The sequence below is a fragment of the Electrona antarctica genome (genome assembly GCF_951216825.1).
Source record: "Electrona antarctica genome assembly, chromosome: 8".
Classification (NCBI taxonomy): domain Eukaryota; kingdom Metazoa; phylum Chordata; class Actinopteri; order Myctophiformes; family Myctophidae; genus Electrona; species Electrona antarctica.
The window spans coordinates 40,470,385-40,497,603 of NC_136789.1; the positions used below are offsets into that span (position 1 = coordinate 40,470,385).

A 27,219-nucleotide genomic window follows, 5' to 3' on the forward strand; every position below is an offset into this window, starting at 1 on the left:
ATGGCAACCATAGAGTATATAAAGGATCCTAGACGTTACCAGCAGACATGGCAACCATAGAGTATATAAAGGATAGACGTTACCAGCACACATGGCAACCATAGAGTACAGTGGGGTGCCACCGATATTGTCCCTTATCATTTGACCCATTTAGGCCTGACCTCAAATTTTTTAAAAATCCTTCTAAATCCTCCAGTTTTCTGAAATAAATATTTTCACGATTTTTCAAAAATAGCAGACCTACAAGCTCGTAGCGCGCCACTCGGTGGCGCGCTATGAGCTTGTAGATCTGCTATTTTTCAATAGCTAAATTATAACAATGTTTAAAACACCAAAAGGGGTTCCCGCCCAAAATGGGTTAACTGTCCTTTTGCGCAGATCACGCAAACCTCAGCAAAAAGAAAAGGACAATATCGATGGCCTCCAACTGTATATAAAGGATAGAGACCGAACTGGAGCACTAGCCCCGCCCCCAAGCTATTTAATTTCGATGAAGTTGCTCAGTGGCGTTTTGAAGCACCCGGAAGACTGCCGGAAGTACCTCCTCAAGGACCTCAAATTTGAGGTCCGGGGTGACGTATGGGTGACGTAGGGAGTGATGGTCCTACGTGTCCGTGCACGGGTCCGCCTGCAGTCCTTCCTCTTACCACTAGGGCCCAGAGCTTCAACGTTGGAGCGCCTCACTGGCCCCTTGATGGCAACACTGCGTGTCGCGTATTCCAGTGCTGGAAAGTAACATGTACATTTACTCAAGCGCTTTACTACAGTTTTGAGGTAATATTACTTTACTTGAGTAAATACACTTGTAAATACACTTGTACTTTGTATAAGTTTTATATTGTATAGTATTATTGTAGTAAGTATTATATTGATACCATTAGTTTAGTACTTTTACTCAAGTACATTTTTGAGGGGCGCTAGCACAAACATTAAATGCCATTGACAATGAATGGAGAAGTTACGTCATATGTAGAAGAGAAAATCGTCTATTTTTGCCCTACACAAAGTGTAAATTCCCATTTACAATGAATGGATGATGTACGCTCTTATCATCGTACATCATCATGACGTAACATGTCGATTTGCTCAACACATATGACTTCAATTCTCCATTCATTGTCAATGGGAATTTAATGTTTATGTAGGACGAAAATAGCCGGTTTGCTCGTCTACATATGACGTAACTTCTCCATTCATTGTCAATGGCATTTAATGTTTGTGTTAGGAGAAACGTCTACACTATAGCTGAATATAGGAGGGGCTAGCGCCCCTCAAAAACAAAGTGTTTTTTGACTGGGGAGTCATATTTCAACAGCAGCAACTGCCTGGATGTTGATATTCATCCAAAGCATACCCTTTAATACAGGGGTTCTCAACGTTTTTGGCCGGGGACCCCCGGAAATGCTTTGGCAATGTCTCGGGACCCCCGCCCCGCCCCCTCCCGACCCCCAATATAAATTGACTGCTACAATAACCTTAAACCATTTTGGGCGGGAACCCCTTTTGGTGTTTTAAGCATTGTTATAATTTAGCTATTGAAAAATAGCAGATCTACAAGCTCATAGCGCGCCACCGAGTGGCGCGCTACGAGCTTGTAGGTCTGCTATTTTTGAAAAATCGTAAAAAAAAATATATATCTTTTTTTTTTTTTTTTTAATAATTTGGGGACCCCCTAAAATATTTTGGCGACCCCCCGAGGGGTCGCGACCCACGGGTTGAGAACCCCTGCTTTAATACAGGCCTTTTAGTATTTTTATATTCTGGTATTGCTACTATTACTTCATTATTACTTGACGCTATAGCTCCTCATTCCACTGTTTGCTATTGTTGTCGCAGAGGTCCATTCTGTATGTAAAACTGAATATTGTTGTCGCAGAGGTCCATTCTGTATGTAAAACTGAATATTGTTGTCGCAGAGGTCCATTCTGTATGTAAAGCTGAATATTAGACATTCATCTTCATGAGGCGTGGTGATTAATTTGGCCTTGAGTGGTTAACCCATTCAGGCCTGACGTCGAAATTAAAAAAAAAAAAGTTTTCTAAATCATGACAATTTTCGGAAAGATTTGAGGCACATTTTAACGATTTTTCAAAAATAGCAGATCTACAAGTTCATAGCGCGCCACTCGGTGGCGCGCTATGAGCTTGTAGATCTGCTATTTTTCAATAGCTAAATTATAACATAATGTTTAAAACGCTAACGCTAACGTGACATGGATGCGTTCCAGGTCTCAATGGATTAATTTATGAACCCGTGTGGGGGCCTCATCAGGGTTCGTTACCGTCACAAATTAAACAATGGGAAGAGGCAAAGCCAGTTAGGCAGTCCTTTGGTTCATTTAGACGGTAATTGGGTGAGAATTAGATGGGACAAGGTTGACAGAGAGACTCCTCTAACAAGTCACGGACGACTAGGGAGGAAGACGGCGGGCGGGTACTACTGGTTCTCACCGTGGAAGCAGTGTTCATTTTGTTCACTAAGAAAGGTTTTTCAGAAGACTAAATAGGACTAAGACTAAATGGTGCGTTTTTCAAAAGACTAAGATTAAATCAAAATATTCTGAAAAAAATGACGGTGTACATTCATATGTACTTATTTTGTTCCCGGGGACCGCCAGAATAGAAGATTTGTGTTATCCGAATTTGCGCCAGAACCAGATAATCTCGTGAATAGTAACTTTACTGTACCCCATCTGTGCCATCCACGAGATTATGAGATTTGATTAATAAGCATTAATCCAGCATTAAAAATATTATTATTTTTATTTATTTATTTATTTTACTCGTGTGGTAGAAACACCTATATCCCGATCGACGCGCACACGGCCGCACACACACTTAATAATCCTTTTTCTCCTCAAAATCAAACAAACTGCGATCTTTGGGACCTTATAAAACCCTAATCTTTGATCCCGATAAGAAAGTTAATCCATCGCGCATTGATACACAGCCTAGAATGAAGGGCTATCACTTCCGGGCTGTGCGTTTTTCGCACATTACACTGGCCTCACGATCCCACCTATTGTAACTGGAGAGGAATGTGTTGCACAATTTTTCAAGATTTTCTTTTTTCTTCTTTTTGTTGAGATCATGCGAAGAATGGTGACAATAGCTGATGCACACAATCAGCTATCCACACTCAATGTCTGTGTGATGCAACACATTGTACAGTAGATCTGCAATCTGTGAAATAATTTTTACTTTTTCTCTACTATCTACGTTTATAATCGTACCCCCTAGGCTAGGGTACGGCATGTGCCACCTACAGTACGTACATGTTCGTATACTCCATATATGAAAGAGGCGACCGTCAATTTACCTTTTAGCATTGGTCCGGTTGCTATGGAGCGCCTCCGTCCATAGCAACCGTCTTGTATCTCTAAAGCTTTGAGCGCTGTCCATGGTGAGCTGTCGCGCATCCCGACGATTGTAAATCATTTGTGAATTTGTCTCGCATCGCAACGGACATGTAACTGTTTCTGACGAGAGCTAATGGGTATGAGCTTACGGCTAACTATCAATGTCCTCACAACAACAGCCCCCACCTCACTGATAACCCGGAAATGAAAACGCTCTACGAGGATCGTAGAGCGAGAGCGGACAGGTGGCACAGGTTAGGTGTGCTTATGCTACCACCTAGCGGGCAATGATGGAGTTAAGTGTATTTGCCCAAAGTGGCTTGCGGCTGCCATATTATTGTTGTTATTATTTTTTTTGGGGTGATCTGTAAATTCCACTGCCGCGTGAAACCAAAACACTTATTTCCTTGGTGTCCCCCCCCCCCCACCACACCACACACACTCCCGCAGGCTGTTGCATCCAATCAGTGGTCGTCCTGAAGACTACATCCACACAAAGTGCCTCCTCAGAGGTACAGGCGACCCTGTGCACGCGCACGGAAATAAGTGATTCATGGAGCTGCATCTAGGCTACAGCAGCAGGCAGCAGGTAACACAATAATGGAGAGGAGAAGTAGGGTGAGAGGCAAAAAGAGGAGGTGGAGTTGTAGAATGTGTAGGGGTGGGGGAGAGAGAGAGAGAGAGAGATATGGGCGGATGCGCACAGGAGGTGGAGAGCGATCATCTTACTGTTTATTGGAGGCTGAAGAGGCGATCATTAAATCACAAAGCAAGAAACAAGAAAATCCCACCCACGTTTACATTGTCTCTCTCGGTCAGGAGACCTCCCTCACACGTTCAAAGCAACACACTTGCACAGGAGGCTGCAACTAAGCATCTAATGCTGGATATTACGTGAAATGTGCCTTTCATCACACCGCTCGCACTTTGCTCCCTGTGTTTTTCTTCTCTCTGACGTGCGTGGGAGGTGTGTGTAAATGGGTGGATGGATAGCTAGGTAGGATATACATTCATATTCCATACATACATTTGACACTTCATATGATGCTGACCAAGTGCGCAGAGGGCATATCATAAGTGGGGGTGTCCGATTTGGTGCAGCAAAATTGTACACGTGCTTTTAGCTTGTGGGTGTGAATTTCACAGATTTTTCACGGTTTTCCGCAGATTTCAAGGCAAAACACAGCCAACTCACTGCAAAGCCAGACATCCTTACCTGATCCCGATGTGTGTTCTCTAGCAAAACTCCTGACTGTGGCTTGAGGGCACAAGCAGAAGCAAAGCTCCCAAAAAAAGATATTTGGTACTTGTCGTGACATCCTCATCCGATACAGGCTCCAGTACAGCTCGAGGAATAATGTCAAGAATAGTCATTGTGAACGTCATTGTGAACGCGTTCATTTCTGGCATGTGTGAACGTCACTTTTTCTCGTTCAACTTCGTTCAAGAGTGAGTGGGGGGGTTACAGACGTTCGTATCCTGCCACAACGTTATGCTGCTTTCACACGGGCAGATGCAACAGATGCAAAGCTACACTAGTACACCTAGTCACAGTGTCGTCGTTAAGCAGCAGGAGGATCCCACTATAGCAGCAGCTGTCCGTTTATCATTAGCACAACCACGAACGTCCAACACATATAGAATGAATTACTCACCTAATGCTGCCTGCAGGTTCCATGTTTAATTCCAGTGTGTGTAACCTACATTGTCTAAGTAACAGTTTTCATATTGTAAATATGGTCGCTAACGTGGTTTAGCGACTAGTACTTTGACAGCTCATCCATCGTAGCTTGTTTACAAGTGAAACAGACTTTCTGTGCAGAAACGGCCTCATCAAAATAAGAGCCACTTGTATTGATTAGTCAACACTAGTTTTATTTCCACATCTACACGAAAGAAGAAGAACATCTCATTTGAGTGCCTGTCAGCATTCTCTAAATCCCTGTCTCTCAGCTGGTGTGCAAAGGGCTATAGGCTGTGGCAATAATGAACGAAATAAAAGAACGAAAAATAACTAAAATAGTTCATTTTTTGGAACCATGAACTTCAGTTCAAAATGTTGAATTTTGAACTATGAACTGAACTAGTTCCTTTTTAAATTTCTGAACTGTGTGTGTGTGTTCTGAACACACACACACACACACACACACACACACACACACACACACACACACACACACACACACACACACACACACACACACACACACACACCTAAAGTCTTCAGCTAGGTGTAGAGCTGACCTGGTACTCTCGTACAGGAGATTACGCTCCGTCTCCTGAAGACATCCCATATAATTAAAACAAGCAATAAGGATCATTTCACTGCAGGTAGTAATAATTCGTTATCAGAATGTCACACCGTGAATCTCCATGAAATATGATTTCATTACGCCGTCGTACAATAAAGACTACTCGCCATAAAGTTCATAAAATACCGACCTGGAAACCACTGATCCGTTGGAGCTTTAATCAGAATAGTAAAATATAATAGGATTTGCTGCTTTGCCCCCACGTCACATAGACCTGCTAATACATTTACACTATCTTCTGCAAGTGCAGTTATACACGTTTGTGATTCGCGTCATAAATCGGAGCTCTCTCTCTCTCTCTCTCTCTCTCTCTCTTGCAGTCATCTTGTACCCCCCCCTTTTTTTTGTCGATCGAGGCAAGAGTTATGGCCCCGTCTGGTGTTTGACTTTCCCTCCCTGTAATTTAATCAAGGAGCAGCCTGAGTTTTGCACCGCGATCATTTTCACCCAAAAGTCTGAAAGTCAAAGACAAAGAGGGGCCAGAGCAGTGCAGTACGTGGCGTGGGTGTGAGCTGTGTGCCGAGCGTGTCCACACACAGCTGAAGGACTTAAGGAGGACGCATGTGCCCCCTGGGGGGTGGAGATGAACTGATGGTGGCACTCCGCACAGCACTTTGCTCCAACTGGCAGAGGCCACATAGTGTGAGCATGATTGGACATCAATACTGGGGCTTGCACACACACACACACACACACACACACACACACACACACACACACACACACACACACACACACACACACACACACACACACACACACACTTTTGTTCCATGATGTCAGTCAATCAATCACATGTGAGTTTGTCAATGTACCTGCTTGTGTATGCATGTTGTGTGTGTGTGTGTGTGTGTGTGTGTGTGTGTGTGTGTGTGTGTGTGTGTGTGTGTGTGTGTGTGTGTGTGTGTGTGTGTGTGTGTGTGTGTGTGTGTGTGTGTGTGTGTGTGTGTGTGTGTGTGTGTGTGTGTGTGTGTGTGTGTGTGTGTGTGTGTGTGTGTGTGTGATAGAAGTCTTTAGGGAGGACTTTTAACTTAACAATAACACTAATAGACTTGAGGCTTGCAGGTAGCCCTCGTTTCCACTGAGTCTGAACAAAATACTTCTCTCCCGTTCAGCTCTTGAATTGGCTTCCTCTGGTAGCATAACTGTATAAACGTGGAAAAGCAGTTGAATTCATATTTGGGTAGTACATTAATTGCTTGCAATCCTGCGAATTATACACATATAGATAGTCTCTCCTCCACATTGATCCACTTAATAAAGTGAGCTGGGAGCCGACGATGTGTTCTGAGATGAGAGTTTTAAGTATCAGTCTAACTCATTTATTTTGTGAGCTCTAATTTATTTTTGAGTATGCTAGTGTACCGGAATCTGCAGGCACAGACACAGTGACATTGAACAAGGGCCCCTGCCAATATCTTGGGAGCACTTCCCTCTATTAAGGTGGATTTCCTAGCCAGAAATTCTTCTTTTTTTAATTTATCTTTGATTTACCTTTGATTTAACTTTCACTCAGTGTCATTCTCTGGGAAGTAAGTAACTTCAGAGTCACCTCAGAGGTGCACTGTGGTTCATGTTTAATTTAAAGGAACCCCATAACTTTGAGAGTGTACAAACAGAACCCCTTCAAAGAACCCTGTTGACCCCACTTTGAGAACCACTACTACTGGCTTAGCATTAGATCAGATCCAAAGAGTATCAACCCTGTTCAGCCTGGCAGTCCAAATCTGATTCACTATCCCGATTGGAGTGGGGTTGGTTGTATGCAGTCTGAACAAGTTAAAGTGGTATTGTTTGGCTAAAAAAAGGAGACTAATGTTAATGAAGTGTCTTTGTATTTGTGGTAAGAGGTGCACATGGTTCATTCATACACGCACGCACGCACACAGCTGCTTGCGGTGTCACTTGAGATATCACCGTTTTACAATGTACAGTGTACCGCTAAAAGCGACTTGTGTACCTCGAGAGTGACAGTAAAAAATATAGGTGCCGTGACAGTTTGTATAATACCCACAATGTGACTGCTTTTTCTAGTTGGATTATATTATATTTATTTTCATTATTAATACCATGTGATATATTAATCATCGAAAACAAAGGAAGGAATTGGATGATGTGTGCAGTGTAAAACCCTGCTGTAATTTAACAATCTCTGAAGTGATAGAAGACGAATTGCCAAATCTGATCAGTTACATCCAGGTTACTTCCATAATGTAATCTGGTGCACATTCCTTTTCTCCTTTTTGTAATTAAGTGTAATTTTTGTACCCCCCTTTTTAATCCCAATTTAGTCGCTACTGTTTAACAACGCGTCACAATGTGACACGTTGTGTTGCTATTTCTCACCGTCCCCACCAAGCTTCGCAGAAGGGCCAGAAATATTGGGACGGGGCGAGGCTTCCCCTCCCCTTCCCCTTGCATACTGGGTGGGGCTTTTCTTACTCCTCCCCTCCTGGGCGGGGCTTTTCTTACCCCTCCCCTACTGGGCGGGGCTTTTATTACACCTCCCCTACTGGGTGGGGCTTTTCTTACCCCTCCCCTACTGGGCGGGGCTTTTATTACACCTCCCCTACTGGGCGGGGCTTTTCTTACCCCTCCCCTACTGGGCGGGGCTTTTATTACCCCTCCCCTACTGGGTGGGGCTTTTATTACCCCTCCCCTACTGGGTGGGGCTTTTATTACCCCTCCCCTACTGGGTGGGGCTTTTATTACCCCTCCCCTACTAAGCGGGGCTGTTCTTTCTATTTACATGAGTTGTCATATTCTACTAGAGCCTGGAAACCCACTCTGGCAGCCAGCTCGTAGCATGGCTCATTAGTCAATAGACTTTCAATCCATACCTCCTGGGTTAGAGTCCTACTTATGCCACTATTTTTATGCCAACCGCAAACAACTTTTTTTTGCCGATACAGTGAAGTGTTAGACCGTGGCCGGTTAAGACTGAGGTTAGCGTTAGGGTTAGGGGTATAGGGTTCGTAATGTCCGACACATGTTCACCCGTGGCTTCGTGCAGTGCCACTGAAAGTAACTACTGGGTTTGGCTGCTGGATGCAAGGGCCAAGCCCTACAATGTATGTCAGAAGCCGTTGAGGGCTGATTTCACCCCCGTGCCCAAGCTTCTCTCCCCTGAACACGGCCAGTAGTGTTTGTATAGACACTCGGCCAAGACGGATGCACCCCGTGTCTCCGTGGTGGTACTGTACTTCACCGCTGCACCTCCTGAGCACCCCATGGTGCATATTTCTGACATATCTCTGTATTAAGTGTATTACGTGTAGTGAAATCTGATTATTCTCTAGTGGCATATACTTTACTCAAACTTGACGGAACGTGTTTGTAATGTGAATGTAATTTACACGTGTGGTTGGCTGCTCCTTAAATCTCATCACGTGTTGTACTCCACTGGCTCCTCACGTTCAGGTTTAACTTAATTGTCATATTATTAACACAACCTGTGCTCTGGTTCTCTGCCTTAACACAAAGGAAGGACCCCCCATCAAAAAAGGAGATAAAGCTAAAAGGAGGAAAAATAAAATAAATAGGCCTACTACAGTATATAGACTATACACAATGTACCCATACAGTATAGGCTATGTATACATTACACGATATGAAACTATGCAACAACGTGGGTGAGAAACTGGTAGTGTGCGATTTAATGCTACCGTGACATGTATTTTTATTAAAGGAGTGCGAACAGAACTTAAAAAGCAGTGTCGTGTCCTTAATGATGTTTTGGGCTTTCCTTTTGCAGCTCTACAGCATGGAGTTGTGTTACAGTAGTAGTAGCTCCGAGTCAGTGATTTCAGCTGCTGTCTTTACTGTTCTTTGTAGTAGTCTAGCTGCAGTCCTGAGTGTAACAGATCTCTACATGAGCAGTCAAGGGTGCCAGACCCCCCACTGTGATGCCGCCTGTCGGAACACACTCAATGCTACAGCGATACAAAGTTCAAAGGAGCTTTTACTCATAACAAAACTCTAGAGACACTTCTTCAGAAAGTACAATGTCTGCTTTGAGTTTTTGAGGAGGCCTTCTGTACAGCAGGGTTATTATAGTTAACTTAAACTAAAAGCTAGCTGTGGGGGTGGAAAAGAAAAGAAACAAAGCATTTTAGTTTAATATACCGGTATACAAACTAGACATTACAGAAAGTATATTGTGTACTTATACTTACAACATTAACACACAATAAGATACAGAAAAGTGTCAACACAACCAAGTATGAGGAGGCATAATGGGATGTTAACATGACTGATGTGTTATTTGGGATCCCACCGCAGCTCCAGGAAAACCCTGCTGTGATTGGCCGGTAGTTTCTGTGATTAACAGTTTTTGCAACTATATGCCTAAACCTAACCCAAACCTAACCTCAATAAAACTATGCCTAAACCTAACCTTAACCCTAAACCTAACCTCAGTAAAACTATGCCTGCCCGAGAGCCAATCAGACACATGGTAAGGCGGGTCCTGGATCCTGCAATGGCGGTGGGATCCTGAAGTGTTGGTGGGATTCCAAATTGTGGGACTGTGAGTCCATTGCCTTCACAAAGTGGTATAACAAACTGAACTGAAACATCATAACTCACTTTGGAAACTAAAACTATACAGAACAATGACGACAACTACAAAAAGGAAAAATAGGAAGGAAGAAAAACAAAAACAAATTTCAGACTTTAATAACTGTGGTGCACAGTGGACCACAGCAACCATGAAGTCTACTATTTATGCTTATGTCTCAATCTTTACTGCCGCCCCCATCAGCAACTGAAGGCTTTACGAGCTGAAAGCAAAAGATACTGACTTAAAGTCAAATTATTTGCTGCTCTGCTCTCTCTCTCTCTCTCTCTCTCTCTCTCTCTCTCTCTCTCTCTCTCTCTCTCTCTCTCTCTCTCTCTCTCAACCACTCCCACTCCTACAGCAAATATGAACACGCACGCAGGCATGCACACACACACACACACACACACACACACACACACACACACACACACACACACACACACACACACACACACACACACACACACACACACACACACTCGTGCCTGCATGGCTGGGGTTTGACAATAAGTTATTGAGATGGGCTTGGGGACCAGCGAGGTCCTCGGCAGCACTTTGTCACACGCTGCAGAGAGGACAAGGCATATTTGCATACCTCCAGGGAAGAGGAGGATATTAATAAGATGCTGTCACGTTCGCTCTATAAGACTTAGTAAACACCCACTCAGTCTAACATACCTGGCTATACAGATCTGGTGTCACTGACACAATTCTTTAATTTATTCAATTTATTCTTTGTGCTTTTTGCCATTGCAGTAGGCTCGCCGTCTGCGTTTATTTTTTTTCCACATTTTGTTGTTTTGTAATATTAACATACATTTTGTATTGGAAGTCAATGGGACTCTGACTGAGCTGAAATCTTACCAGAGAGTGATTCGTCATAGATGGGTCATATAGACCACTGTTTCTCAACCTGTGGGCCAGGGCCCACTGTGTGTGCGTTTTCCTTAAAGATGCAATGCTGTGATCCCCCCCCCCCCCTTAAACCTGATCATCAGGTACTATGATTATACTAAGAGAGAGAGTGTTTTTTTTAAGTGTACAGAAAGTGTTAAAAATGATGTTTTTATGTGTCCACACCAGTTCATTAAGTATGCCTAGTTTGCCTGGTGGGTGGTGATGATAAAGTGGAAGGGAAGGGGTTAGTGGAGGGGATGACATTGTGATGTCACTATATCACTGCCATTTAGATTGGGCCTTTTGACTCAAAGGCTTTCAGGAAGAAACCAAAAATACACAGGGAAGACATATTTCAATATTCTAACCACACCTGGGCGTCTATTAGACTAATTAGAGTAATGTTAACTCCATGGACACATACAAAACAGAAAATACAAAATCACAGCACTCTATCTTTAAAAAAGGCTTGTCATTGTAATTAATAGGAATTTAAGTATATTAATATCATCTATACTATTAAGTATAGTAATATCATCATCTGAATATGCACACAGCTGAACACTTCTGTCATTCGGGGTTTCTCTAGAACAGTCCTGTCAGCCACTGCCAGTTTTTACTAGTCTCGCGTAGCCACTAGCCAGACATCTATTTCACAATCTCTGAATGCTACTGATAGAGTCTGGAACTACACCTCTTGAAATCCAAGTAAGGAAGCTGCCATTTCCGTTCATGAATGGAAAATATATTTTAAAATGCTCCCTTAATGTCATTGTACAGTACAATGACAATAAAGACTTTCAGATTTATGGTGTTATGTTACGATACGTTATGTTACATTACACTACGTTGAGCTGCATTGTGTTGCGCTTCTGCATTGCCTTACATTTGAATGCTTCTCATTCGGTTTGCTACGGATATGGCATTTCAAGTCACCTTCCTGTGTTACTGTCTGGACATTTTATGTCGTTTCAGGGGCAACATGGCAGCTGTCATGTTAGGCTTGATAGATTTGTGACACGTTGCGAAGGTTCCAGTCAAGGTTTTGCCATCAAGTGCATGTGAAAATAGAGAGATAGAGAGAGGATTTGTACGTACAGTATAAACCACCTGGTACAATTATGGAAAGACAAACATGAGTGCTACACAGAACCGGTTCCAACTCCTGATGTCATTAGGGTGTAGAGCTGGGCAATTTGCTGTTACAGTATATCGATATTGTGCAATGAGACTAGATGCCTGGTATATTCGTTGTAAAGTTGTTATACTGTATATGCCGTATATGTCAAGTGTAGCCATTTTCTTGTTCTAAAGACATGACTGTTCTAGGGTCATGGATTTGTTAATAGCCTATTTTACATTTAAAAAAGGAGCCTAAGTTGCAAACCTTGCTATAACAATAATCATCCTGCTAGACTAGAGTACAGTACACAGTATAATCCCTCAGTGTAAATTTAGCTGTCTCACTCTCAGAGTTAAATTAACATTTTACAGTAGATGTGTCACATACTGTAGTGTATCTCAGCTTGGAAATAAAATAGTCTTTTGACACGAGGATAAAGAACCTCACCCTGAGATCACAGGGCCCGGGAGGGGAGCTGAGAGCTCAAAGAACCTTACCCTGGGATCATAGGGCCGGGGGGGCTGAGAGCTCAAAGAACCTTACCCTGGGATCATAGGGCCGGGGGGGCTGAGAGCTCAGGGTGAAAGTGTTCCAGTGTTTAGCCTCTGTGTATAAGACCGTGAGCCAGCCCTGCCCGGCTCCAGCGGGCTGAAAATGAGTCCAACGGGCCACAGAACTGAATGTAAAGAAGGCTTTAATATCATATTTGTATTGCCGACATCCTCTCCCTAAATATGACAAGCAATTACCGTTGTCCATGATTTCTGGCAGCCAGAATGAGAGAGGAGGGGCCCCTGCCAGGAATCTTGCTCTCTTTTGAGGAGTTTGCTGCATGCTCTTCCTATTCAATAGGCAATTTGTGTGCCTCCAAAGCCTCTTTATCCACATCCGCCGCTTTTGTGGCGGCGACAAGGCGCTGCATAAAAGTGTGCCGCTCTGACAGACACTGTGATCTGAACAAAACGACGCCGCGCGCATATTATCTCGTGAATTTGTCTCCCAAAATAGCCCCGCGCCGACTTCAGAGTCTGATGATCACTGTCATGGAACGCACATCAGAGTTATATTTTTAGCATTTGATAGCAATGATGCCTTCAGCCCCGCTGAGAGACATGGAGCTTTTAATGAGAGCCCTATCAATGATGTGGAATATAAAACAAACGAGAAATTACACCCCCCCGCAGATTGTTGGGCGGGTTAACTTGATTGTTGCCTTGCCTGAAAATATGTGCCACTTTCTTTTGTAATAATGAAATCGTTGAATAATTTATTTATTCAAGCTATACTGTAAATGGAAAAGGAATGGGGTTCAGCTGCTAGTCGCCATTAAGGCGGGCAGAACAGCAGGTGCAGCTGCAATAATAGCAATTATAAGGCTGTGCTTCTGTCCTGTGAGACCCGGTGGAGTAGGTGTACCCAGAGGAGCTTTGGGCGGACGGGTACTTCATGCATGAACAATCTCCAGTGGTGTAAAGTAACTATGTACGTTTACTTAAGTACTGTACAATTTTGAGGTATTTGTACTTTTTCCAATTTCCAATACTTTTACTTCTACTTCACTACATCTCAGAGGCAAATGTTGTACTTTTACTCCACTACATTTATTTGGAAACTTTAGTTTCTTTGTAGATTTTGATTATTATTACAAAACATATGCATTATCCACTGCAGGCACATCTCGGCCATTTGAAAATAGCCGATAGATCGGCTATTTTCAAATGATTTTTATATATTTGAAAACTTGAGTCCTTTCTACTGTTGGTACTTTAAGTACATTTTTATGTCAATACTTTTGTACTTTTAATCAACTTACAAAATTTTGAATTCTGGACTTTTACTAGTATTTCTACAATGCTGTATTGATACTTTTACTTAGATAAAACATTTGAGTAGACACGGAACAGATGGACCATGGGTCAAACTATAACCTGTAGCATGTTGTCAACGTCAGAGGGGTAATTATCACCTCACATTTTACAGTTTGTAATAGCTCTTACAGTATTAGTATATACTGCAATCATGTCTGCCTGTGATTGTGTAGACTGTAGGGAGTCTAGGGACTTTGCTTCCAGCGTGTAGACTGTAGGGAGTCTAGGGACTTTGCTTCCAGCGTGTAGACTGTAGGGAGTCTAGGGACTTTGCTTCCAGCGTGTAGACTGTAGGGAGTCTAGGGACTTTGCTTCCAGCGTGTAGACTGTAGGGAGTCTAGGGACTTTGCTTCCAGCCTGACATATGCGTGCATCAGGCTAAAAAACATCCAGATTTCCCTCTGTTCATGGGAATGAGGTCGCCTTTCGGCATGGTTTTGAACTGGACATAGTACCCGGTCTTAATTGAGTGGTGAATAGTAAAGAATTTAATTTACTTGAGTACAGTACTTTTTTGAGCATCTGGGCATTTGTATTTTTTATTATTATTCTAATTACTTTTTCTCCACCACAAGACAAATATTGTATTTTTGACTGCTACATTTCAAAAAAATTAAAAATAAATAACCACTTAAGCCCTATTTAAAAAAAAATGTGAAAACATAACAAAGCTCACAATGAAGCGACACAGCTGACAACACGTTGCGATGCAACGCGTCGTGAGCTTTGTTAAGTGGTCAGATGGGTGGGCCGCGAACGCTTTGGGGATTATTTAACGTAGGCCCTGATTCTACGATGAGAGACAGATGGTTGAAGATTGGTTAGTGTCATAAGAGTCAGGAAGTGAGAGGCAGAGACAGTATTGAAACATGTTCAAATTCCCACTGGCCCTCCTTGACTCTCTCTCTCTCTCTCGCTCTCTCTCTCTCTCTCTCTCTCTCTCTCTCTCTCTCTCTTCAATAATGTTCTCTTCTCACTGTCTATTCTTGAGTTCCCTTGGATCACATCTAGCAATATGTCGTTTAATTTCATCTCGCGTTCAGCGTTGAGATGAACTCTAAGCATGGGGAGGCGTTATCACTTCTCTTTCGGAGTGTTCATTTGCACTTAAAACAAATGGGTTGGATGATGCTCAACTCCCCCGCCTCGACTGCACTCCCGCCACAGACAACTTCAACTGCAACGCCAACTCCACTGTCACATCACACATTTACAGTTGCAAACGAATAGGGGATTTATTTATTTTTATTTTTATTACAAGCTTCCAACGTTTTACATGGGCATCCAGTAAGAAACAAAGTCCAATACCCAGAAGACACAATGTCAAACATACAATGTACAATATACCGGTCACAACACCAGAATTAATTTCGCTCCTATGCCACTAAAATGTGGAATGCCCTACCAACAGCCGTTAAGAAATGTGAATCCCTAGACTCCTTCAAAACTGCTCTCAATTACGAGCGGCTGCAATTTGAACCTGGCCCCTGTAAAAAAGTTAAAGTCCCCCTCCTTTTTTGCATATTATCTTTAAACGTTCTGATGAATTGAAAATGGTCTTGGTGCTTTTCCTGGTGTTATCCTCAGTAGCAGTTTTTGTATTGACCTATACTGTCGTTGAAGTGTACCCATTCTACAAACTGTTAATTCAAATTTCAATCAATTTCAATCAAACCGTACATAAGGTCCATAGTCGAAATAGAAACGAGGCTCGTATTATTCTTGTGCAAGTAGAGACAACACATGTACCTCAAAATTGTAGGCCTACTTAAGAACATGCAGTACTTGTAAAGGTAAATGTTTTTAGTTTCTTTCCACCACTGAATGTTAGTGTGCACTGTGCAGAAATTGTCAGGCAAAGAGGTGCATGACGAAGGGAGCTGGGTTATTTCAGCAGAGATCTCTTCTCACATGTTACTGATAACAGACCAGAGCAGAGAAACATTTGCCTGAAACCTGACCCGCTATTTGTAATCTTGTTATCCGTAGCAGGGACAATGTCATTTCCGCCTTAAGATCTGTATAAGATGTCATTTTTTTGTATTCTTTTGGATTGGATGAGGTGCATTTGTGCCACTTATCAACACAGAGTAATGCACTGTAGCGCCATGCGGTCCGTGTTGTTTCTCTGTGAATATCGTCTGTTGTTTCGTGTTGTTGTTTTTTTTCTCCGTGAATATATGAGAGAGAGAGAGAGAGAGAGAAAAAGAGAGAGGGATGGGAGAGTAGACAGCGACTGCATCGCATCACGGACAGGAAAACCACAGAGCTGGGTTGAAAACGCAGGGGAAGGTCAGTGACTTATCGCGGCCGCGGAGCACGGGCGTAGGCGGCGCTTCGGGATTCGCTCACATATAAAAGACAGGGTGCTCTCTCGCTGTCCTTGGGGGAGAAGGGGGGGGGGGGCAGAGCAGCTCGCAATTCATTTCCAATGGGAGTGACGTGGTTTTGACGATACAAGCTTGCTCCATGGCTGTCTTCGGCCCTCCCCCCCATGGAGCAAGCTTTTGCTCCACTGTTTATGTTGACATTCATCCCTTGAGGGACGTGTTTTTCTGTGGTGGGAGCAAAGTATAGGTATTGCATTTGTCTACGGATATACAGTCACGTTGTTTTGAAATTGGAGGAAGCTACATACTGTGGCTGTCAGGTGGTCACAATCACTTGTTAATTATTTTCCCACACAGACACTGAACTTTCACTTAAACATTTTGAAAAATAGCCAATCTACAAGTTCACAACACGCCGGCCCGTTGTGACTTGTAGATCATCTATTTTTGCTACTTTGACTAAAGTAGGGCATTAATTTATGAAGAAACATAAAAAGTTTAAATATGGACGAGGCTCAACGGAAACACTACTATTACATTATGTTGTATAGGGCAACAGTAAAGCAGCACACCATAAATCAACACGAGTCAGACAACACTTTACTTCAGCATGTGAGCATGTTTAATGCACACAAAAAAATACATTACATGATATGAATGTGCATGATAAATCAAAGTGTCAGGGTCAAACCCAAAAGGCATTTGTGAGCACTGCAGCATATGCATTATTATCTTCGCCAGGCCGGAACAGTAAGGTGCGTGCGTGCGTGCGTGCGTGCGTGCGTGCGTGCGTGCGTGCGTGCGTGCGTACGTGTACTTGTGTGCGCGCAAACTGCGCATGCGTGCGAGTCAAAGTTGGGTCCGCCCAGGGGTTCCATGGGGTATGGGCGTATGGTGTGGTTCTGGACAACCGTCTCTATCCGAACAACTTGGCGTCGGGCACTCCCTCAGGTCATTTACGCACGCATCAAGTTTGAAGTCGGACGGTCGGACAGTTCTCAAGATAGGCTGCATAAACTACATAATATTTCACACATTTATAGTAGGATCTACAGGGTCTTCTATAGGGCTTGCATAACAAACTGGGGTCCTTGAAATTAAAAAGGTTGAGAATGACTGCGGTAAAGATTCACAGTGCAGTCTTATAGTCCACTGCACTCCTTAATAGTAACTGCGGACTCTCCCCATTTCTACCACTTAACACAGGACCCATGCTGAGATGCATCAGGAAGCTAATGATAAGCAACGGCAACCCAGCCATACCCCTCAATTACTTGCATTACAATGTGGCTGCCTGCAGCTAATAACACTCGCTCACGTCTTGATACTCCCCTCTCTCCGCTCATATTCTGAAGATATGTTATTTCACATTCAAAACACAAATAAAGCAATTTGTGCAAATCTCATGCGTAATAGTTGGGCATGCAGACTCCCAGGTGTTGTGACCATGCAGGCAGCGGACTGGCCCTGCTTTTCAACCCTGAACGCATCAGCAACCCAACGGACGGCCGGGACTGGACGGGGCCCACGGAAATGGAGCACGGAATGAATTAGGGCTGTCATTGGTTAAGGACATCAGCAGAGAGAGAGAGGGAGAGGGAGAGAGAGCTTGGCATTCTACCAGTGTTGGAAAATGCACACAATTTTTTTAAAACTTAGTAGCAGTACCATAATGTAATAATACTCTCCTACTAAATAACTGGCATCAACATAGTTTCCTACTGTACCAAAGAAGATCTACAGTACAAGCTCACACCGCGGCACGTTTGTGAGCTTGTAGATCTTTTTTTTTTTTTTTGGCTTTCGCCTTTATTTTATTTTTGTATGGAGGGACAGACAGTAGGCTGACAGGAAATGGGGAGAGAGATGGGTGGGAAGACATGCAGTAAAGGCCGTCGGGATCGGGAGTCGAACCCGCGGCACACTGCCAGACTGGATTACCAGCCAAGGTGCCTGGACCATTGAGCCATGGCCCAGGCCGAGCTTGTAGATCTAGCTAGCTTTGAATAGCCAAAGTATGAAATAGGGTTTGAGTGCTTTAATGCATATGATTTGTATTCATAATCTAGATCTGCAAAGTAACTAGTAAATAAAGATGTCAAATAACTGTAGTTGTGTAAAAAAGTATAATATTTGCCTCTGAGATGTAGTTGGACTGGAGAGTCGTATAGTAGTACTGAAGCACCTCAGATTTGTTCTCCAGTGCAGTACTTGAGTAAATGTGTACTTACTTTCCACCGCTGTATTCTAAGCAGGATTAGGCGAGGAGATCTGGTGTGTGTAATCAGATGGAGCTGGCTGTGGGTAATGTGGTTAGCTTGACATGGCAGAATGAGCTGTCTCTCGCTGAGATGCGTGATAATTCAGCTGTCATTCGCAGGCGACGTGATGACAACAATTCTCTCAGACACTCTAAAGAGGTTATTGAACGGAGAAATCAAATGCGACCATGCTTACGGGGAAATAAGTTGATGCTAATTAGAGGGGATTTGATTTTGGCCTATCATATTGGTCTGCTTTTTTTGTCTACTGCGTTTTTGTGGCTCGACTTTTCAGAATATTGTATATTATTTTGTCATTATTGCAGTATTATAGGTTTGGTGAAATTGATCAAAAATCATTTGCAATCTTATCCCATTTTGTTTGTCATTTAATTGTATAGCTATGTCTTTGAAGAAAAGGATTATAAACCAACTGAAAACTATTATAAACAAACTATAACCCTTGAATGTTTGTAATCATGATTTCTTACACAACATCAGCACATTGTAAACTGCATCTCAATGTACATACAGTGCCAGGTACAGTATGTTGGCGATCACAGAAATGAATACTCAAGTATGTAATGAATTCTCTGTGGCACTCAAAAGCACATTTAAAAGGTGGGGCACCCTAATCAGGAAGAAAGAAACAAACAAACAAATAAACATATATTTATTTACATGTGTTATTTGGACCTCCCCACTTTGGATGCATGCACAAGTGTCCTCTATATTGAAATAATTCTACCTGATGGTGGTGAAGTGGTGAACATTCCTTTGCTTGCAACTAAGTACATGTAGACGACCTCTATGTTGTTGTTGCCGTGTGTGTGTGTGTGTGTGTGTGTGTGTGTGTGTGTGTGTGTGTGTGTGTGCGCGCTGTATGTTATGCTAAGTGTGTGTGTGAGCGCTTCCCTGGGCAGTAGCACAGTATGCTTTTACAGTATTATCCTGCTACCCAACTAATTGGCTGTTATGCACTCTCGTAAGCCTAATTGATGCCAACAATAAAATCCACACGCTCACGACACGTCTCGAATCGATGAGACGAGGCATGCGCTTATAGATCAGCTATTTTCGGCAATTCCGACACCATCATAATAATGACGTCTATAAATCAGGCATCCATTTGGGAACGGGTGCAAATGGGTGTGTTTCCTGGAGTCATAGAGTGACAGTACACTCAGACACCTGTCTGCTAACCAGAAGGCCACGGCTCCCCTCGGCTAGCATGTCTGGAGGAACACCTCATTACTCCAGGCCCGGTTATTCAGGGCGGGTTTTCCCCACAACCCTGACCTTAATAGCAATTTACCAGCCTGACCCTGATGACAACATATGCATTCATAATGACCACGGGGGTGTGGTGTGGGCAGTGGATATGGAAAATATCTCTCTCTCCTCTGTCTGTGTGGAATGCATAATTCCTCTGCGCTCGCTCTCTCTCTCTCTCTCTCTCTCTCTCTCTCTCTCTCTCTCTCTCTCTCTCTCTGTTTTCCCCACGCTTCCAGAATTCTAACCAACTTGTTTGTGTTTGTTTGTCTGGCGATACAAAGTAAAAAGAAATCTCTAGTGTTAATTGAACTCGGTGTGAGCTGGGCACAAATGGGCTCTTATGGTCCGTTATGGTTATGCACATACTTAACTCTCCCCATTGTTTCTCACCTCCTTCCTCCTCATGCACACACACACACACACACACACACACACACACACACACACACACACACACACACACACACACACACACACGGTTTCGCTCTCTCCCTGGTGCGACTCCGTGCACATATAAATAAATGCATGTATAATTTCCTATTGGATCAGGTCTACAGAGGGGGCTGATCTACAGCATAATGCACTGTTTAGACTCGGAGACAATAAAGCAGATTTAGTGTGACATTAAATATTAATATTGCGTCCGTGAATATTTTAACACTGGATTTTAGCTCTGTTGCACTTGTCTCCTCTCCTCTCCGTCTGGGTACTGTAATTCAGGTGTGTGCGTGTGTGTGTGCGCGCGCCGGCATGTATGTGTGAGTGTATGCATCTGTTTAACAGTAACTTGTGTGCACATACACAAATGCATCTGTCTGTGCGTGCGTGCGTGGTACAGTACATGTGTGTGTGGAGAGATGGGGGAGGTGACATGATGAAAAATACATACGACTCTCTTAAGTCGTCCCCCGAGGTGTGCAAAGCTGTATCAAGTATGATGTTAACGACTGCCATCGTCGAACGAGAGAGAGCGAGGTGGGGGAGGAGGGGGGTGGTTAGTAGCAAACTGTGGCCGCGCACCTACTCTTACATATTTTATTATCTCGTACTTCTGCTGTTCTGCCTTTTGTCCTGAATGTGCAAGAGGCCGTTTGATTTGTTCCCGGCGTTAAGACACCGCCATGGGCCTGGAACGGGAAATGAACGGAAATTAAACTCTCCCATTCTCTCTGGGCACCGCCGTATAGCCTGGCAATAAATACAGCAAGGCTGCCTGAAACGTTGGCCCGGGCCTTTGATATTCACTTTGTTATTGCACGCTGTGGAAAACATTAGTGTTGTTGTTCTGAGTCACCCGGTCGGTCGGTGTGTGGATGGATGATGTTGTGCGGACTGTTCAAATGCTGGCCATTTCTTGACACAAGAAACATGTTTGGAAGATGAACTACAGACAAAAAGTGAAAGAATGAACAAACATGAGTGGTTAATGATGCAGTTGCAGGAGTCTGTAGTGTGATTGCCGGTTGTCCAGAACCAGCACAAAAGCCTCTGCCCGGGTTCTGGACCCGATCACCCCTATATCTATATGGAGCTATAGCCTGTTCTGACATCTGCATAAGCTCCATATTTGGGCATGCCTGACAAAGAACTCAATATATGGGCATAAAAGGGACACAGACATAATAACTGGGTGGGGCATGCATGCATTTCCATCTTTCATCGTTCCAAGTATAGCCAGTGGCACTGCATGCGTGCGTCACGGTATTTACGCACATGAACTGGCTACTGGAGTTTACGCATCTGGCTCGAAAAACCCTGTTGTAGCCGGCTATGTCTTTTTTTAATGGATTTGTTCCTTAACGGCTAATTAGCCGTCAAGCCCTGACGGTAACCGGTTAATATAATGTCTCCATTTGGCCATCCCTAATCTTAACCACTAGACCAAAGGGATCTATCTATCTATTTACGAAGGAATACGGTAATGACTGACTGGTGACCTGGAGAGGCCTACCCTCTCAAAACAGTGTGACAGAGAGTTAAATGACTCAATAATGAGTGATCCCCTCTCTCTCCCACCCTCCCTCTCTCTCTCCCCCCGCCCCCTCTCTCTCTCATTCTCTCCCTGCCCGGAGAGAAGTCATTTTGGCATCTATTAAATAAGAGCGACGCATTGCATTTGAGGCACTTTATTAGCATGAGTCCGAATTGACGCACGCACGCACGCACGCACGCACGCACGCACGTGCGCGCGTGCGTGCACACACGCACAAATAGACTCGATGAAGAGATGAGGCTAATCACGGCCTGCTGGGCTCCCCATCTTTCACCCGCCCCCCATTCATTTGCCACATTAGGCAAAATGCTGGAAAGTAATTATATTCATCAATCATTAGTATCATATCTCAGTGGTATTTGGTCAGGCGGATGGAGAAATGTGACGTCGTATTATATTGCATGTCAGCGGACAGATTGCACATAACTCACACAGCGTAATCTTTCAATAAAGTTATAAATCCTTTGAAAATTTGCCTAGAGGAAGAAAGACGATGTTGTAAAGCTGTGAGAGAGGTAATGGTAATTGCATTTAAGAAAAATGGGAAATTATTTTTGTCTTGCAGTTTTATGTCAAGGACCCCCAAATTGATACGTATTTGGCCATGGACCCTCATCAGAATAGACTTTGTGCCATGGAACCCCATAAGAGAAGATTATCCCCCCCCAAAACAAAATCTTCAAAAACAGCAGATGTACAAGCTCACAAGGCATGCCGTGGCGCCTTGTGAACTTGTAGATCAGCTATTTTCAAACAGGAACCCACTTTGAGAAGCACTGGATTAAGGAGGAAAAGGCTACCATGAAGATCTCGGCTGCTGATGTTGAACACTTTGTATTCAACATCACTTTTTCAAAGAGTCTCTAATCACAGTGAAAGTGTTACCTTGTGTTGGTTAGTTAATTATTAAAAGAGCTAATGTGTTGTGGTTCTCCAGTCCATCCTGTGGAATACCAATGAAGAAACACATTAAGCCTTTATGCTTATAGGCTAAAACAAAGAGCTAAAACATAGAATTTCTGTTGGTTTTGGAAGCATCATCTGAAGATAGTTGCAGGAAGAGGGATAGTATGCAGTTCCAATGTCTTTCTGCCATAGGTTTGATGCTTATCCATACAACCCAGACAATGAATACCTACTGTATGCACACGCTGGGTCCCCCATGGCATTGGTCTATTCTTGGTAAGCTCCCCCCCCCCCCCCCCCCCCTCCACAGCAAATCACTTAGTTCCACTTAATAGCCTACCTGTGAGCTTGTAGGTAGGTTGTTTACAGTGTTAGGACACATTTTGGGTTATACACACCAAAAACTGGACATAAGAGGGGCTATCGCGCCTCAACAATATAATCCGCCAGAAACAAATTCACAAAGCAAAGCTTGCAACAACCCTGGGATAAAAATATAAATTATTTATTGCTATTTGTGCATAGAGATATGCGCAGTAGCGGCAGTATATGAGTTGTAAACAAACTGAACAAATGACAAGGTCTTAAAACCTTTATGTTCTATACTGCCTTCTACTTTCCAGCTTACAAACACTTTGGATTGCCCTTGTGTATGAAATGAGCTGTACACATTGCCTTAAAAGACCCCAAGAGTTGACACATTATCTACATGCTTTACACAAGCTTCTGTGTTGTCAGTTGAAAAAGAACAGATACATAAATAAGTACAATTTAAGAAATCACACCCGTGTGAAGTGAGGGGCGCTCTTATCATTATACATCATACATAATCTCATGAACAACTGAATTTATGTGATTGGTTGGTTAAATTTACAACACATTTGGCGGAAATTTGACCTAATTTCTCCTTTCATTGTCAATGGCAAATATTGAGACGTGTGGGGACAAAAGCTGTATATAGGAGGCCCTCAAAAAACACACCGGTGTGAAGTGAGGGGCGCTGTAATCATCGTACATCATCATCAAGAATGGTGGTCCCTTATTGGCCAAGGGTTCCCACCGACATACCCATCCGATTTGCTCAGACACATATGACGTAAATTCTCCATTCATCGTCAATGGCATTTTTTTGAGTGGTGCAAACCACTCCAACAACTGGCTTTGTTAGTACCCGTGTGTGTTTGTGTCTGTACGGGTGAGCATGGTTGCTATGGTTAGTATGTGATGTCACTGACATCACCGACATTCATGCGGAGAGTACTTATGACACAGATGCTTTCCTGGTTCTGATGTACAGTAACTATAACAATAAATGTGTAGTTGCACCACTCAGTTCACACAGGTGTGATTTTTTAATGTTTGTTCAGATAACGCAAACATTAAACACTATAGATGTTTATAATAGGGGCTATAGCGCCCCTCACAAAACTAGAGGTCCGGGCTGCTACGCAGACCTCACACTTCAATATGTCTTAGTCATAGTGTTGCAGGCCCGCGGGAAGTACTTTACACTCGCAGGGGCTGAGCGTCTAGTAGGGGGTGCGCGCGCGTGCGCCGCAAAAATGCGCGTGCACGCGCATTTTCGCGCATTTTCACGCGCAAACGTGGCCTTTACTTTCCCTCTCCACACGCAAGTTATATGAACGAACTGACACCGGCAATTAACCAGGATAAGGTGCCAATACTGTGATACAGCATATTGTATTCTTTTTTTTTCTTCTTCCCCTCCTGTTCGAGGGGGGGCTGTGCCTGGGGGGAGGGGGTGCTACAGCCCCCCCAGCACCCCTACTTCCCTCAGCCATGTGTTGGCGGCTTTGTCAGACTATATCAATCGTAGATTTGACCCATCTGTCTGGAGATTTATTTATCTGTCAGTCTCTGTCCCTGAGTCAACAGTATACAGTAGTAGAATACCTATATATGGGTATTCCAATATACACTATGATGTCATCAGTATACAGTAGTAGAATACCTATATATGGGTATTCCAATATACACTATGGGCATATTGGTTGGATGGTGGTTCTGGACAACTGGATACCAACTACTCGATGGTTATGGCTGTGTCAGAGTGACGTCAGACGTCTGCACCCCCGGTTAAATAAAAGGAGCCTTTTTTTATAATTGTTTGTTTTATTTGGAAAGATGGCTCCAACTAAAAAATCAATTCTGAAGAAGAAGCAGGGTGGGAAGTTGTTCACACTGGACTGCACCCATCCCGTTGAGGATGGGATCATGGATGCCGCCAACTTTGAGAAGTTTCTCCAGGAACACATCAAGGTGAATGGCAAAGCTGGAAACCTGGGCGGTGGTGTGGTGTCCACACAGAGGATCAAGAGCAAAATTGTTGTGAAGTCAAAGGTTCACTTCTCCAAGAGATACTTGAAATATCTCACCAAGAAGTACCTGAAGAAGAATAACCTGAGGGATTGGCTGCGGGTGGTCGCCGACACTAAGGGCAGCTATGAGCTGCGCTACTTCCAGATCGACCAGGATGAGGAAGAGGAGGATGAAGATTAACTCATCGCCAGGGCCGTAGCGATAGTTATGCGACAGCCAGCGTTCAGTCGCATTCTAAGAGCACCCCCCCTCCCCAAAAGGAGGAACCGAAAATTGGCTAACGCAAATTTCAACGTCTATTTAAGGGTCTTTAGAGGTTTATTAATATAAACAGAATCTCCCCCCTGTGAGGTGAAATGAAGCGGCCTGGACTCCTCATTGAAGGAAGCATGAGGTCAGTCCGTTGCTCTCCCCAGGTTGGCAGAGGGAGTGTAGCGTCCAGGATTCCATTAGACAATTAATGTCTGATGTAATGAAATCACACCCGTGTGAACTGGGTGACCATAGCAACCATTCTCATTTTTTTTGGTACGAACAGACACGGGTACATTTTTTTTGGTACGAACAGACACGGGTACAAAGCCAGTTGTTGGAGTGGTTTACACCACTCAAAAAGGGTTACACAATGGGGGGATACGGTGGTGGGATAAAAATTAAGAAAAAAAAAGGAAGGACAAGCCTGCTGCTTGATGTGTATTGGACCAGGACCGCACCACACACCGGCCGTACTTGGAGGTTAACCTCCACCAAACGCACCTGCAGTTGTAGAGACTCTGTCAGGTGAGCAGATCGAATGACCTAACGCAGGGGTTCTCAATGTTTTTGGCTGGGGAAATGCTTTGCCCATGTCTCGCGTCCCCCGCCTGGCCCCCCTCCCCACCCCCAAAACAAATTGACCGCTACAAGAGTAGGCAAGATTCAGTTGTGGATAGGTCACAGGGGGTTTTCAAATCATCTGGCTCACTTTTTTCCCCCTTCACTCCCTCATAAGAATCCCAATACCGGGTGAAGCGAAGAGCAGTGAGAGTTGATGAAAGATAAAGGGGAGGGAGAGAAAGATTTGGGAGAGAAGACATTTCCAAAGGTCGAAAATACAGCGGCTTGTCATAGTGGAGCCTGTAAACCAATAGAGAGTGTAATCTTTAAAAAGAAAAAAAAGATGTTATAAATGGAGAGATGTATTCCCCACATAGCTAGCTGTGATTGAATGATAGATTGATGCAGGCTGTCTACTTAGTGAAGGACACAGGGAATAGACAGGAGATTAGGCACCGTTCCCATCTCCCAAGGAAGGGAATCAAGCCAGGACTGTGTGCTATGCATGTGCAGGCCTCAGTTTTGATCATGCCTCTTTCATGGCAGTGTGTGCAGGCGTGGGTGCGCGTGGGTGCATCCTTACATACTGCTATGTATGTGCCAATTAGCGTATGGGTTTGAAGTCAGCCTGTATACCTTCCCCAGTTATACCCCTACATTAGCATATCATTAGCATCATATGCATCATGTAGGCTATCTATCTGTTCAGCAAAACCCTGGAAATAGGCTGAGACACTACATTGACACTAGGGGTGTGCTGAAATATCGATATGGCGATATATATTGATACGTCCTCCCGCGATAAATAATCGATATTGATTATTAAAATATCTATCGGGGAAAAAAAACCCATTTTTTTCTTTTTTTTTTTAGAAATTTGAAATGTTCATAATGAAGTGATGAACAACATGTTTAGAAAAGGAGGAAATGACAGCTAAAATAAAGCAAATACCACTCAGATTCCACAGCAACCAGAAGTACTGAATTACTGGATGGTGATTTGTCCAAAGTCACAGCTTTGTGGGAATACAAAATGCTGCATTTTTTCAGTTCCATGTATTTTGTAGTTGCAGATATCGTTGATGAAATTTCATACAATATATCGCAAATATCGCAATATATCGAATATCGTGATATCGTTATCGAGGGCCTAATATCGCGATATATATCGTATCGTG

At 43.5% G+C, this 27,219-nt stretch overlaps 2 protein-coding genes across 2 annotated transcripts in view; both read left to right on the forward strand.

The window, feature by feature from the left end:
* The window catches only part of fstl4 (follistatin-like 4), a gene marked incomplete at its 3' end in the record, with an annotated part of 332,063 nt that overhangs the window by 31,089 nt on the left and 273,755 nt on the right, over positions 1 to 27,219 (forward strand). The window lies entirely within an intron of this gene.
* Positions 25,031 to 25,405, forward strand: LOC306928040 (large ribosomal subunit protein eL22-like; the record flags this gene model as incomplete). The annotated part of the gene is made up of 1 exon (XM_079507960.1): positions 25,031 to 25,405. The coding sequence occupies one exon, from the start codon at positions 25,031 to 25,033 to the stop codon at positions 25,403 to 25,405; it is 375 nt and encodes a 124-aa protein (XP_079364086.1).